The 15,968-nt window shown below is 35.7% G+C and overlaps 2 protein-coding genes across 2 annotated transcripts in view; one reads left to right on the top strand and one right to left on the bottom strand.

The window, feature by feature from the left end:
• LOC109828901 (protein MICRORCHIDIA 6-like) overlaps positions 1–3,609 on the top strand; it is a 42,353-nt gene extending 38,744 nt beyond the window's left edge. The window contains exons 16-19 of the mRNA XM_020395890.1: positions 618–934; positions 1,013–1,125; positions 2,969–3,012; positions 3,528–3,609. Of these exons, the coding sequence (XP_020251479.1) occupies positions 618–934; positions 1,013–1,125; positions 2,969–3,010 (472 nt within the window). The 3' untranslated portion in view covers positions 3,011–3,012; positions 3,528–3,609. The remainder of the gene's footprint in view (positions 1–617; positions 935–1,012; positions 1,126–2,968; positions 3,013–3,527) is intronic.
• Positions 5,056–15,667, bottom strand: LOC109828903. Its single transcript, XM_020395891.1, has 5 exons — positions 15,550–15,667; positions 14,349–14,414; positions 12,360–12,490; positions 11,648–12,094; positions 5,056–5,811 (listed from the first exon to the last, which is right to left on the bottom strand). Exons 2-5 carry the CDS (start codon positions 14,373–14,375, stop codon positions 5,397–5,399), a joined length of 1,020 nt encoding a protein of 339 aa, XP_020251480.1. The 5' UTR covers positions 14,376–14,414; positions 15,550–15,667; the 3' UTR covers positions 5,056–5,396.

Here is a 15,968-nt window from a genome sequence, read left to right on the forward strand (position 1 = left end):
CGTCATTCATGCCTCCATCACAAACTGGCATGGAAAGCTAAAAATTATATATATGAATATGCTACTGATATGCAACAAGTCATCCTACTAAGCTTTTCCTCCATCTTATCTTAAATTTGATTTGTATTGTCTGTAAACTTATTCGACTTGGAACAACTTGAACTATTGCTACAAATATTTTGTACTAGATTTCTACCAAAACATCATTAAACATATGATAATATTTTTCAGCAGTTTGTGGTGTTTGACAATATTCTAGGCAAAAACTTCTCTTCTCTTCCTCTGCCTTTCTCAAGGTGTGTGGTTGGGTGCATCATAATCTTCTGAGGTATAATAAAGACAATATTGAGCTGTAGATCGGCAAAATAAAGCAGCGTCTTATAAATGAAATCGTGAGAGTTTACAAATGAAAAACATGTCTGGATGGTAGAGGATGACTCAACAAAAAGTCTTCCACTATATTTTGGTTATTTGATTAGACAAATCACCATAGTCTTTATGTGTTTTTACTCTTCAAAAGAACTGAAACTAATCAGTATGATAACTTCTCACTTCTTCCATTTAAGACTTCAGAAAATGGTAAGTCTAACTTTGTTTATCATTAAAAAAAATGACAGGAACTACCACTGTCATTTGATCGGATTGAACCCACTTAAAAAACCTGGGCTTTCACCAGTTCAACCTTTTGCCCCTCAGATGCTTCAGCCAGGAAGACATAATGGGTTCAAGAGTGTCGTGTTTCCTTTCCAGCAGCTTTGTCACCCAGGAATTGATTGTCATACAAGAATGGAGGAGAGCTCTAATGTTTCAGGTGCTGAATTTCCCGCTAGATGTTCACAGGTCCCAGCAATTAAAGCTCATCTTTCAGCAGACGGACAGGTTGTTACTTCATCAACAGGACAGTTTACTGACCCCTGTGACGATCTGCAAACAGGTGCCTTTGTCTTGTTTCCTTTAGATGTAGCTGTGCTGTTTTACTTGTATTAATCTGTCCATTTGATGCACAATGCAGAACCACCTAGGAAAAGGAGACACGAGAACCATACTGATACCGTGGAAAGGTCAAAGAAGCAGGTGACACCTGGTGAAATTGCAGGCGGACTTGGAAGCAATCAAAAGAGTCAGGTAGGAACGGTGTATATCTTTCAACAGTCAGTAATAGCTTGTTTGAAACACATATTGCCAGTACATATGACTTTATCAGCACTGAATATTTTGATTATTCTAGCCAATTAAAAGTTTATATTTTGTTTGATCACGGCGCCAAGGGGTGGGGCAGGGGGGGGGGTGTTGAATTATGGCTTCCGGCAAATAAAAATATTTCAGTTAAGATTAAACAATTAACAGCGGAAGAAAATAAAGAGAGACAAAAGCACACCACAAACACTGAAGTTTTTACCTGGTTTGGCCCCTGCCTATGTTCACACCTTTATTTCACCGTGTGAGATGTTCCATTATCTAGAAATGTATCCGAACCCCCCAAGTTCGTCCGCCAAAATTAGTCTATTACACCTGATCCTACCCTGATTTCAATAGGCAACAAGCCAATACAAATTCTAGATATTCTCATCAATGAATCTGCCCTTAAGACTGAGATTCCAAGTCGATCAATCTATCATGATCAAAAGTTCACAATAAAAAAATAAACACAAAGAAACAGATACCCATCAAAACGTAGATCTGTAGAAATGGCTTTTAACCATCAAACTCTGTAGAGATCTCGTTGTCAGTGAGGCTTGAGGGTGGGATATTCTCAGATCTGTCTTGGACTTCTGGATCTTGAAAAGGAGGGATGCCTTTTGTTTGCTGGAGTCTTCTGTGTAGTTTTTGGTGGCTGTCCTCATAAGTATCTGATCCGCAATTAACCTAGAAGCAACAAATCTAGTTGGGCCGTTCATGTGCAATTTTGAGCTCATAAAATAAAAACTGTCTGTGCATTCTTCTTTCAATCAGGGTATCAGTTTGAACTGATTCGGTAGACTTCAATCATCGAAATCATCTACAATTCGGTAATATCCAGTCGAAGGGCAATATTTCAGTTGGAAGGGAAATATTTTGTTCCATGTGTTCTTGCACAACTCAATGAAAAAGCTATCAGATACGTTCTATAGTTTGTTATTTATCAAGTTAAAAAATATATCAGCATGAGTCAATATATCCGCCTATTTACTTATGTGCGGTTTGAGAGTCAGAAGTTCAAGAGATGCTGCGTATAAAATTTACTATTTGTTGGTCTAATTGCGTACAAGAGTCATTTTTCTAACATGAAAAGGTAATTAAAAGGGGTCATATTTTGTGAACCAACATAAGCCGTAGGGACTTGACTGTTGCCTAAAATTTGCGATGGAAGCTAAAAATGTCAATTATGTAGCTGAAGGTCTGTCTTTGGTGATTCGTTTTCTTTTTTAACATATGGCTTTTACATTCTTTAAGATTGATTTTGAAGATTACATGTAAAATCACATTTGTCACAGTTAGATCAACTTCATGTTTTATCTAATTTCTTTCAATTCTTGAGCATCTACCTTTGGTGTATGCATGCAGACATGCAAAACTTTTAGTGGTATCTGCTCATGATTTTTTTTCTTTTGTTGGCAGCTTGAGTTTAAAGATAAAAGAGGATATCAAATACGAAGGCTGAAAACAATTGTACTGGAAAAAAAGAAACTGGAAGCACAGTAAGTAAATAAAAAAACATCCCTTAAGGGTGGTCTTCATTCAAGGTTTGAGTAGTATGCTCTTACCTGTGTTTTACAGCAAAGCTTCCTTAATAACTCGATTAGTTGAGGGGCTGTAGAAGTTATCTGATGTGCCACTATTTACATTTAGCTCGCTTATAGGAGTGAAGAAGTAATGCCCTAGGTTCATAAGGACATTCTCACACTTTTTTTCCCCATATGTTGTCAGTTTGATCATCCTGTTTTCTAGTCTTGAAGAGTTTACGTGATCTGTGTGCTTGTTTTCTCAGGTGCCTCGAATTGGAAAAGATAGAGAAGAATCTTTTGATTAAGGTAACAAAGGCTTGCTATTTCATTTCCAAGAACCAGCTAGCGCAACTTAAGTTGTGATGGAAAACTATTTTGATGCATTTGCATTGTCTAAGTTTCAGGATCAGGTTTTACATAAGTTTAGCATGCCTAAAGGTCTTTTCCTATGGTTTTGATTGCATCATATAACCACAAATTAGGTGGCTGTTTACCACCAAACTGAAGTTTTTAAGTACCTAAAAAGCCCACAAAGCAGGGATTTTTTTTCTTCTCCAAACGAGCAAGATGGTTTTGCGTCTGTCAATTCAAACAAAATAACATAGTAATGTCAGTTTTTTTATTTGTTAATTTTCACTTTGAGGAATGGGAAAGAAATGAGTACACCTAATTACTCCACTATTTTATGTGCTTGAGGCTAGTGTGCTTTAAATTGGAAGCTTTACAATAAAGAGAAAAGTATCCTCTACAATAAAGATCTTAGATACCACAAGCTTCATTCACAATTTATTTGCAAATTTAAAGGTGTGATAATCATATGTATTCAAAAGCTTAGGGACGAGCTGCCAAGAGGTTCAGCAGTACGCATGATGGCCTGCTGCCGAGCTCAAATTCAACGGACAAGCAGCATCACATCACATTTTTGCAGGACAGTTTTTAAGGTAGGGCTTCTGTCAGTTCCAAGACCAGGAGGAAATGTGTATAGGTTCTTGTGTGGAAACTGTATATTTGTAAATTAGTGTTTAATCTTCTCAGTTTATAGGTTTTCTTGCACTCCCACAAAACAAAACAAAAAGAAGTGTAAAGAAAAGAATTGCGTATGGAGCGCACACGGGGTACATATTATCCTGTAAAGATCACATACGCCATGGGGGCAATGAAGTAGAAATGATACAGTGCTCTCTTAGTGATCATTCCTGTGCACATTAGGTGAAGTCTCAGATGGGTAAACCCTATTATAAAATACATGCAGATGATTCATTTCATGTTTGAGTTGCTATCTTCTTGCATTCTCTCGTCTCTGAATGAAAATAGATGGATGGGGAAGAAAATTGTATGAACTTTGATTTCATCCTCCAGTATATTCTGTGGTATTAATTTCTGATATGTTATTATAAGCTTCTGGTGGCTGCAGATATTAGTACAGCTATAAGCTGGTGCTCTCTTAGTGATCATTCCTGTGCACATTAGGTGAAGTCTCAGATGGGTAAACCCTATTATAAAATACCTGCAGATGATTCATTTCATGTTTGAGTCGCTATCTTCTTGCATTCTCTCGTCTCTGAATGAAAATAGATGGATGGGGAAGAAAATTGTATGAACTTGGATTTCATCCTCCAGTATATTCTATGGTATTAATTTCTGATATGTTATTATAAGCTTCTGGTGGCTGCAGATATTAGTACAGCTATAAGCTGGTGCTCACAATTTAAAAAAAAATTACACTTCATGTTATCACAGTGAAAGAACGAGTGAACACTAGGGTATCAAAGTGAAAATATAAAAGAAGGGGGGGTGGGGGGTGGGGGGGGTGAGGGTTTGCCATAATCAACTGCACAACCAGGTTGATTTCTGAATCAGTATTAAAGAGTTAGGAACCATACTGTTTCATGAATACAATATGATTAGACAGCTTCAAAATCATCCATACTTGAAGAACCATGGCTACAGAGATTACAATATACATATGCTGTTGCAAGTGAAGTTACATATATCGAACTTTGAGAAACTTCAATAATCTTAAATAAAACTGCTATTCAGTACCCAAAATCCAAGAAAAATTTTCACATGCTAAAGAGATTAGACAAGCACCTAAACAAAATGCAGATATCTCAACAGGAAAAAGATAAAATAAATAAGCAATGGATGCCTCAATTCAAGGATCTCAAGCACAAAACTGATATCTCAGTTTCTATCTGATCCAAGTGTTGAACTGTGCGCTCCAGAAAGGATCAATAGTCTAGTTCAATAACTACGAATTGGTAAAGCATTCCTCAGAGTGAAAATAATTTGCAAAAACCAAAAAATACCTTGCCAAATCACAGTTTAAGTTAGTAAGGGAACCCCTAAAGATAGGAAATATCTTTTGCATTTTGTCTCCAGATACGAAAAGAAAACATTCTCTATCAATTTTGTAAGTAGTATACAGGAAGGGACTTCACCCAAATATAAGAGGTGAAAATTTACAACATACAATGCTTTCCGCCTAATCTCTAATTTTCCTTGAAGAACATGCTCAATGGAGGGGGGAAATGGGAAAAAATAAAAGAAGGAAAAGCTCGCTCTTCAATTAGACGTATCTAACTCAACATAAAAATTCAGATAATCCCCCAAAATCACCACCTTACCATTGCAAAAGAATAACCAAAAGCATGTAATGAAACACAATCATAAATTTCCATCGGATTTAATCTAGATGAGGTTAGCCTTCTTCAAAAACCTGATAGTCCTGCAATAATATGGCCATATTGATTCAACATAATCAAGGTACTTCTCAACAGCCCATTCCTGCAGCTGTTTCATCTTTTTAGCAAACAACAGCTTGTAGTCCATGTTCTTAACATCTTCGACAGGCTTCCAGAAATGAAGATACAAATAAGCTTTGAGTTTCCCTTCAGATATGTAACTAGAAACCAAGTGATAGTAGGACGGCAAGTTCTTCACCAATCTAACAGCAAGCATGAAACAAAATGCATAGAGAGAGCACAGGCCCTGTATAATCTTTACATAGAGAGCAACAATCAGTGGCCCAAGAATCCACATTGGAGTTAACTCCTTTGTGACTTCAGCTCCATAAACCATTCTGACAGTCAGATAGAAAGGAATGCTGCAAGACAAAATGGTTTAAACATTAACACACAACAGGAATATCTCATATTGCTTCATTTCATCAAATTTCAAGACCATATCTCAAAAAGCTAAATCAGATGTCAACTTAAAAACACAGCATGTAACTTGTGCAGTCATTCAATGTAGGTAGAAAGGAATGCTGCAAGACAAGATGGTTACCACATGAGGAGAATCTCATTTTTTTTTCATTTCATCACATTTAAGGCTATCTCAAAAGGCTAAATCAGATTTAATTTAACACTAAAAGACAGCGTGCAGCTTATGCAGTATTTGAAATTCACTATAGCCCATTTCTAACTATTTGGTCAAAAGGTTATTCGGACCAAGGCCCCAGGAAAGTGAGTATTTTTCTTTTCACTAAACAACACCCTTGATAGGTATATACCTACATATAAGAAATAAAAAAAGCCACACATTTTTCATAATACAAAACCCAACAACACGAGCAAATCCTAAATCTAGTCATATCTTGTATCTCCACGTGACCATGTCATAATGAAAAAAACTCTAGAAAAATCCTAAACGGAAAAAAGAGAGATCCATTAGCATCTACAAAGAGCATCATTGCTTTTCCCAAAAAAAAGTATCTAATAATAAAGACTAAACTCTTTCATTTTCTAAGTAATTTCTCAATCCAAGAAAGATGATATGAAAACGAAGTGACCCTTTTTCTTACAAGACAAAGTGCCCATCTTAAAATCTAAAAGCCTCCAAGTAGAATTGACATGCCTTGACAGCTAGCAATGAACCTGGCATCAAGCTCCTTAGAGTTGGTCATAATTTTTTGTTCGAGAATAGTTGGTAGTCATGTATTGGGAGAATGAGCAGGTTAGTATAGCCTCATTGTGAAATAATTTAACAACCAGTGCCCTCCATTGTGAAATATACCTAAATCATGTATAGGTATATTTTCGTTGTAGTCTCTTTTTGATCCATACCTTGAATGCTAGTGTAAAGTTTATCTGTTAGTCTTCATAAGTATATATTTTATGGAGTTCATTTGGTTTATATATATTTCAAGCTACCTGTTGGTTTGGGTTCCAACACTAGAGACATGTAGGGTGGGTTCTAACCTAGGGATACTATTCTTCCATGATGTTATGCTTCTTAGGTAAATAGATGGATGGCAAGAGTTGTAAATAAATTGATTGCAAGAGGTGTAAATAGGTTGAAGACTAAGTCCAAGTTTGTAGTCCTTTATGACCACGTACAAAAAGACTGGTATTATTGGTTTAAGCTTCATAAATATTTGATTATTACACCCAAATCCAGAGTTTGAATCCCAAGGCTTGTAGTTTTACACAAAAAAAAATCATTTAGTCTGTTTTTTAACTCAAACCGACCCGATTGGATCCAATATTAGATTTCAGACACGTTTGACCCAATTAGGATCCAATACTAGATTCCAGACCCGTTTGAGTCTTTTGCTCACTAAAAATCAGTTTTTTGAGATTTCTATGCTGTCAAATTAAAACTGTTGGGCCCGCTTGACACTAAACAATTAAGTTAATTAGTTATTTTTCCGTTCATTAAGATGAATGAGGATATTGTTTGATCTCTTGATGCTTATTGGATCACTTGATGCTATGTTTGATCACCTAGTGACATTGAATAGGGTTGATTGTGTATGAAGACGACTTCCGTCAAGAAATATGATTCATAAACGTGTTATCATAGCATGGCTATACCCTTGACATCGACATCCCGATGTGAGGAGTTTCTCTTGATTACTAATATTATTATTATAGCATTGACTTATTATTATAGCATTGACTAGACAATGCACCATTTTTGATTGGATATGTTTTGTGTCACAATTATTTTTCATAAATTTTACGAAAGTTGTTCCACGGTGACTCTGTGGTTAGTGAATAATATTTCATGCACAATCACTTAAAATAAATCAATAAATGTGGGGTTTATAAAGGGAAATTGGACGAAGAATATAACATGTATATAAGCGGGTTTATGCGCATTCTTGATATTCAGAAATATATATAAGAGCTAAGGGCCCATCTTGACTTGAAACCGTGTTCCCGGTACGGTTTACGGGAACCCGATTTATATACATGAAATTATTCTTCTCTAATTTAAATAACACCTAAAATAATAATAATGTATTGTGTCTTGTGATAGACCTTGTTTGTTATCTAAAATTAGCATTTTCTTGTATTACCTTTAATTTAGAATTTCATTTCTTCTTTATACATGCCATACACACTTGCACGCGCATATTTTTCTTCATTTTGCATGCTTGTTGGGAGTTTTCTGACTCCCTGGGGTTTGCGTACCCCAGACTCGGGGACCGTTCTTTCTTCGCAGGACCGAGAGTATTTCGAGGGACAGGCTCAGTGGCAGTGATCACCATTGATTCTATCAGTTCTCCATTTCATTTGTCTTAGGTAGTGATTTGATTGAGACTATGATGTATTTCTTCCTTTTTCCTACTTGGGATAGTTGTGGACTTGTAGTAGAAGTCTTTTCAGAGATCTCCTTATCTATCTATTTCCTTTGTTATCTTAGTTACATGCTCTATGTTGTAGTTCTTGTTGGCAATATATCTGTATGCAGGATGATCCAAAGGCGTGAATATGACCGTATGGTTACATTGTCGGCCGAGTCATGTTCCAAACTATTACGTTTTGGAACCGGGGCGTGACAGAGTTAGAATTTTCAATGTCACCCACAAGCTAGAGGCAAGTAACTTCTATATCTCATTCAAGGTTATCGATAGCGGATAGCGTCGCGTAGCGGTGAGGTATCGCTAAGGCTATTTCGGGCTATTGCGATAAAATAACGGTAAAAAACGCAAAGTCAAATAGCGGTCTAATTTAGATATGTATAAATACTAAAAAAATTTAAAAAAAATCTGAAAAATCTAAAAGTACATATTGGATGATTTAAAGAGATCATAAACATGAAATAGACATGTGACCCTAAGAGGAGCTCACGATGAAGGAGGTGAGATGAAGTATTTAAGGTAGGTGCCAGAGGCTATGAGAGGTGGCGAGAGTATGCTGAAAATCACAGGAGACGGTAGAATGCAATGGTCAATGGTTGAGTTTAATTTAAAAAAAAAATAAGCCTCAAACCGCTTTTAAATAGCAGTCAAAAAGCAAATTTCGAATGCAATCGCTCACTAATAAGCCTCAAACCGCTTTTAAATAGCAGTCAAAAAGCAAATTTCGAATGCAATCGCTCACTATTTACTGTTATGACACACTATTGAATAGCAGTCAAAAAGCAAATTTCGAATGCAATCGCTCACTATTTACTGTTATGACACACTATTGGCCGTTTTTACGAACAGACATATTCCACAATATGTCACCGCTATTGCACAATAGCGTAGCGGGCGATAGCGTCGCGGGAAGGGACCGCTAACGCTATTAGCGCCGCTATTGCGGAGCTATTTACCGCTATTCATAACAGTGATCTCATTCATGCCAGAAAGACATAAGGGGGAGGGGGGCTACCTCAGCCTAACGAGACATAAGGTACAATTTTCGTCATGGCATGGACACGGTACCCACGGGAAGGGGTGGGGGATAGCTTGTTTGTTGAGCCAGTTAGTTTTTTCTGGGAATCTTATGCATAGGTGATTTTGATAATTATACATACACAAACGAACAAATACAATTCTCTTCCTATTTATATTATAGATGCACACATTTCAATAACTCTGCTTATTAAAAAATGTGTAGACAAACATAAATATACACATAATATACATGCACATAAACACATGCTTTCTTTCATATTTATAAATACACATTTAAATAAATCTTCACATGGATGAACTATGGTCTGATTATGCAGAACAAGATGATCATTAGTTATTTAAATGCAGAAACTAAAATAATAATGCACAAGAAAATTATAAATACAAAAATGCCATTTCTAAAGAAGATATCGAAATTGACATGATTAAAAGAACATCAGAGAAAAACTGAGAAAGAAAATAATAAAAAGGAGCTCCAAATTAGGTTCTTTCCTTTTCTCTTAAATATTCATTAATACCAATTATTTTGTAATTCATTGTGAAAAAATTTCACCCTGTATGACAAAAAAACACCTATATTTGATTCCTGTTGTTTCTTTCCATAGATAAAGTGTCTTGACTGGATCGAGAATCCGCCATTAATCGAGTTATGCCTATCTCTAATCATTGTTGCTTATAATCATGTTCCTTCCCCTAACTGACATTGATTAAAAGAACATCAGAGAAAAACAGAGAAAGAAAATAATAAAAAGGAGCTCTATATTACGTTCTTTCATGTCCTCTTAAATATTCAATAATACCAATTATTTTTTGTAATTTATTGTGAAAAAATTTCGCCCTACATGACAAAAATACACCTATATTTGACTCCTGTTGTCTCTTTCCATAGATAAAGTGTCTTGACTGGATCGAGAAAGCGCCATTAATCAGGTTATGCCTATCTCTAGTCATTGTTGCATATAATCATATTCCTACCCCCAACTAGCACACTTGTCAGTCTCCATGGCTCATTCCCGAATCAACTCAATCTGTTCACCCTTAGCTTTGCTTTCACCTATGTCACCTAGGTACTTCTAATATGAAGCCGTACCCGTACCCGTACCTGACACGTACCCGTACCCAAACTTCTTGGACACTCCTTGTATATATGCATACATATATTCGGGCATGTACTTAATTGTAAAATATATGTTTTAAATTAAAACACTTGTCATAAATATTTTGGACATATGTCCTACACTTCACAGCAACTTCTTCAAACTCGTTGGACATAGCTAAGGTTCCGGATTATATTTTAAAGGGTCATTTTGAATGTCTAGTCTAAAAAGTAAAAACTAGCGTTTTTCAATTTAAAACCCACATAATAAAAGAAACAAAAAAATGTTATAGGAAATTTAATTCTCATCATTGTTCTCATATTAAATTATTAATTCCAATATATAATACATGTGTATATAAATATTTATTTAGCCGTGTCCTCATACCTTACCTACCTTTTACGAATTTGTCATGTCCTGTACCTGTACCCCTACCGGTACCGTACACGCCCCTATGCAACATAGGCTTTGACGTACATACCCTTAGCTTAAATTCATAACAAATAAGACTCAAAGAAACACCTTGACAATTTTAATGTTACAAAATTGTTTAAAGAAATACAATAAAACTGGAAATAAATTATTTCGTCGAAACACAAACACTCATATTCAACATAAAATACAAAGAAAATCATTTTTGTTCAATGTATTTCATCAAACCACTAATGTTTGTTACAAAGGTACTTTATTTCACATTTAATATTAGCCGAAGCAATTGAAGGGAAAGAATTGATTTCAACCCCGCTGTACAACCATCTAGGAGCTAACTATAGAGGAAAAGTCTGTCAAAATTGGGAACCAAACTCAATAATTTTGTAAAAAAATGTAGGTTCTTGGCATTTACTCTTGTAGTATAGCTGTCAAGGTATACATTATCAACAGAATATTCCCGGATCTGGAAGAATGTGTCAGCTGCCCATGTGACGGAAACAGACATACTTCAAAACTTAAAACTACTTGAAATAATACTTTAACTCACTATTTGCTCATTAAAGAGGATTGCAGCGATCGATAAAAACTGCATGTTCACTTCTAATGATGACTGAAGTATCCAATACTATCATAAGAGAAATGGAATCATACAAAGATGAAGACATAAAAGAAAATCTTTTCTAAGGTAAATATTAACCAACATGTCCAAATGGAAACTTTTTGCTGCAGTAAATCATAACAGCTTAAAACAAAGGAATCGACAGGTTGATGTAAAAACTTACAACATCAATAGTGGGAGACTAATTGCTGCATCAAGCTTCAGGAAGTGCACTAGTGTGGATTTCAACAGTTGTCCTGCTTCCCCTTTTAAAGGTACTGTCTGATCTTCAGATGTTTTGCTTTCTGCCACTTTTTCACCCAAAACTTCACCTGCTGGACTAAATGTCTGTGTCCGAAGCATCAACAGCCACTTCCTGAATAGTTTCTGAATGGCAAGAGATCCTGCTGTTGTGTCCTCTCCATCTTCGGATGCATAGGACATTGGATAACTTTGTACATCAGGCGATTCTGTTATTATTTCTCGCTCCTCTTGTGTATGAGAGAATTGAACAGGAGTTTTGGTGAATTTGGAACTACCACTGCTATGATCTGATTCATCATTCTGTGCATTGCCTTTAAATGACAAGACTTTGAAAGGTTTTCGTTTTGACAAATTAATATGAAGGGGCCTGACCAGTAAAAAGAAGCAAACAAAGATTCAGAAGGGGTAATGAAGTGCGACACTTATAAAATCGAAAGTGAAATGTCTGTATCAACCATGCCACTGTTGTGAAGAGGTAATAAAAAGACCTTAAGTAGATAAACACATTTTTTAGCTAAATAAAACGACATCAGCATCCTATGAAAAGAAACACACTTTTCTTTGTGGTCACGAGTAAATCATATAGGCTTCAAAGATAAGCAGCCATGAAACCACATAATTCTTTATCTTACCTCAAATAGATGTGATGCGTCAATGGGATAAATGCAACTGTTTTGTCAACCAACTGAAAAGCTACAGAAGATCTAAGCTTCAACCCTTGGCTCCATGGTTTAGGTCTCAAGTAAGCAGTTTGATAAGGACCCTGAAGCACAAACAGTATATATGACAGTCAAACTCTAATTCTGATTTATAGTTGACAGAAAGCAGTATCATGACTTAGCAAATCAATCATAAAATCCTATTCCATAAAGAAGGGGCTTAAAGACGCAGTAGAAGTCAAGCAACTGACAATTTAATCAGAGAATGATGTTTGTTGCATGCATGCATCTGTTCAATGGCTGTAACATGTAAATACACATGTATTATATATGCCTATGTGCATATGTCTGCATGTTTACTGCTTGTGTGTCAGCCTCACATTAGGCCTTTGTATAAAAATGACAGAATACCAAAAATCGTGGCCTAGGAGACGAAGGTAGCGGAAAGACCAGAGAAAGAAGTAATAGAGACCAGTTAGCAGGTAGCATAAACCAGTCTTATTGACTTCAGTTAGATTCTTAGCAGGGAAGCAAATTCAAACTCCACTAGAAAATCAAAGGGTCTGGAAGAAATAGAGAAGATGAAAATATATGCTTAAGGAAATAGAGTTTAATTCTAGTCACTCTATACACTGAAAAACAAATGGAATCACATTTAATGTCTTAGAATACACATACATGCTGCTGATACCAGACAGTCTTGAGTTTTGTGTGATGGATTAGACATTGAATTTACGCTGAGTGAGACAAGATTCACGCTAACTGAGACATAAGCAGCAGCAACAACAACAACAACAACAACCAAGCCTTTATGTCAAATGTTTGGGGTCGGCTATATGAATCCTATTTTTCCATTCCATTCTGTTACGAGTCATCACCTCCGTTAAGTTAGTCTTAATCATATCCTTCTTAATTGCTTCTAACCAAGTCATTCTAGGTCTACCTCTAGATCTCCTAGCCCCATTAACTCTAATATTATCGCCTTTCCTAATCGGTGCACTAAAGGGTTTCTGTTGTACATGACCAAACCATCTTAATCTATTCTTTTATTTTATCCTCAATAGGCGCAACATCTAATTTACTACGAATGCACGCATTTCTCATCTTATCTTTTAATGTATACCCACAAGACCATCGCAACATTCTCTTTTCTGCTATACTCATTTTTAAACATATTATTTTTTTAATTGCCCAACACTCTGACCCATAAAGCATAGCTGGTCTTATAACTGTCCTATAGAATTTTCTCTTTAGTTTTATTGTATTCTACAATCACATAAGACTCCCGAAACACACCTACATTTCAACCATTCAAATTTGATTCGATGCATAACATCATCCTCTATGTCACCATCATGCCCAATGGTTGATCCTAAATAGAAAAATGATCAGTTTTAGGTAATTCTTGGCCATCAATATGTACCATAAGCTCTCTTTCCTAATTTTACTAAATATGCACTCCATATATTTTGTTTTTGTTCTACTAATTCTAAAACCTTTTAGATTCAAGAGTTTGTCTCCATCTTTCTATTTTAGAAATAATATCTCTTCTAGTTTTATCTACTAATATTATCATCGGCAAATAACATACATCATGGGATTTCATCCTAAATGTGCTTAGCAAGTTAGTCCATAACTAATGCAAAAAGATAAGGACTTAAATCTGACCCTTGGCGTAAACCTATGGTAATAGGAAATGGTTTAGTCCCTCCTTCATTAGTTCTTACTCTAGTTGTTACTCTATCATATATATCTTTAATCACATCAATATATATACCATGTTCTGAGACATAAACAACAAAAGTAAAATAAAGTACAAAGCTAACTTGCAGCTGGCATTTACCATGAGGGATGAGCTATCTGGTTAATGAAATAAAAAAAAAGCATTTATGACATAAATGGGGACAAGAAATCAGATAAATAAATAAAATTAATAAATCATTGATAATTCTATAACCACACCTGTGTTTGATGTGTTATCAAAGCCATAGTCGCTGTCTCAGACCCTCATTTCTCGTTCGAAGAAGCCTATAATTCAAGCATAAAATTACAAAATGTTAGAAATGCAAGTCATTCAGTTTTCAAGTAAAAAACATGGGAACATCAGATAGTTTTTCAGCTCCGAATACCAGACGAACACTAATTTATTATTAAGAAATGTTCCATACGCTCCAAATCCACAAAGTTGTTCAGGACACCCACTCTCTCAGCTTCATTTTTTAACCGACAAATACAACAAAAAGCACGAAGGACTTAAATGTTTCCTAAATTTCTAGCAAAAAAAGAGGGTGAGCACCTTATTTACTACCTCAGACCAAGGTTATAAGGCACAATGATAGGTTCAGAATGCCGAACAAAAACAGGAACATTAGAATGTTACAGGTCCCGGAAAACACGGTAAGCTGGTAGGTTATTTGAATACTTAATCAGAACGAAATCCATTTATCCAGAAATTGGAATGGAGCTTACAGAATCATGAAGGAGTTGTCTTGTTGTGCAAATATGTATGCATATGTATTTGTCTAGTAGCATAATGTTACAAAAGCTGAAGAGAATACATCTTCCTTGTTCCGAAACTATTTTGTCTTTAGCTTTCTCCTCCCACAAAAAAAATAACTTAAATGTAGTGGAAACATGGTTTGGTCTTCCCATACAAATTATTTCGCGGTCTGTCCCTTCCCTTCTCTTCATATAAAAAGTTTTTTAATCCCCTTTTTTTCTATTTTCACTAGCTTCATTAATTGTAAAAAAATTGAAGAATCACATGCATTGCCATCACAGGTTACCAAAGACTTGAGAATACATAAATCATTTCAAGAATTGTTAAAGACCCAAGATCCTTACTCATTGTGCCAAATTCCTAATGTTCTACAATTTGGTTTGTGAATGATCTGATTCTTATCCATTCCTATCCAATAATAAAGCTTAGCTTAAGTATTTTCAAATGTTCTCTCCATCGATTCAATATTTATAATTTGAGGTGATCCTTATGTCCATATAAATCCAAATCTTTTACGATATCTATAATAAAAACCAAGAAACGTACTTGGACGCCAAGAAATTGAAGAATCTGAAAATTTCCATCCCATATATTAAAAATAAACTTGACAAGATTCCTACGCAAGCAACGAAAGAGAAAAATATCGGGTTTTTATCGAATTACCTCGCGTGAGATCAAAAAGCTCGGAACTTTGGGAAGGGAGAGGATTAGGGTTTTCAGAGAGAGGGAAAGAAAGGGAATGGATAAGAGAAAAGAGAGCTAACAGCGAAAGAGGCAACGGCGAACAAAATTTTTACTAATATAGGGAGAAGGGCGGTCGAAGTAACATTGAGCACGTGTAAAGCACGTGCCTCCAGCTACCTCGTAATCGGGCCGAACTGTTAAATTGGTCTGACCCGTAGCCGTTAGGTGTTGGGCCTTAAATTCGGAAGCCCACTGAAACTATGGTTATTTGTTGCATAATTTTTTTCGAGCGCGTTTTCATAGAATATGAAGTAAAGCGCGTCTCTGGTCTGATCCCATCTCCCTAATCTGGAGTGTGAAAATGAAAGGTGGGACTCAGGCCAAAGTTTCCTCATATA

Source organism: Asparagus officinalis, chromosome 1 (assembly GCF_001876935.1).
Source record: "Asparagus officinalis chromosome 1, Aspof.V1, whole genome shotgun sequence".
In the NCBI taxonomy this organism is placed as follows: Eukaryota; Viridiplantae; Streptophyta; class Magnoliopsida; order Asparagales; family Asparagaceae; genus Asparagus; species Asparagus officinalis.

What these genes read in the sequence shown, in the direction of transcription:
- LOC109828903 (XM_020395891.1), bottom strand. Translation starts at nt 14,375, where the DNA reads ATGGCTTTGATAACACATCAAACACAG. An exon ending in ACGCATCACATCTATTTGAG is followed by an intron (nt 12,095 to 12,359) that starts GTAAGATAAAGA and finishes TTTACTGGTCAG; the next exon opens with GCCCCTTCATATTAATTTGT. An exon ending in AGTCTCCCACTATTGATGTT is followed by an intron (nt 5,812 to 11,647) that starts GTAAGTTTTTAC and finishes TTTGTCTTGCAG; the next exon opens with CATTCCTTTCTATCTGACTG.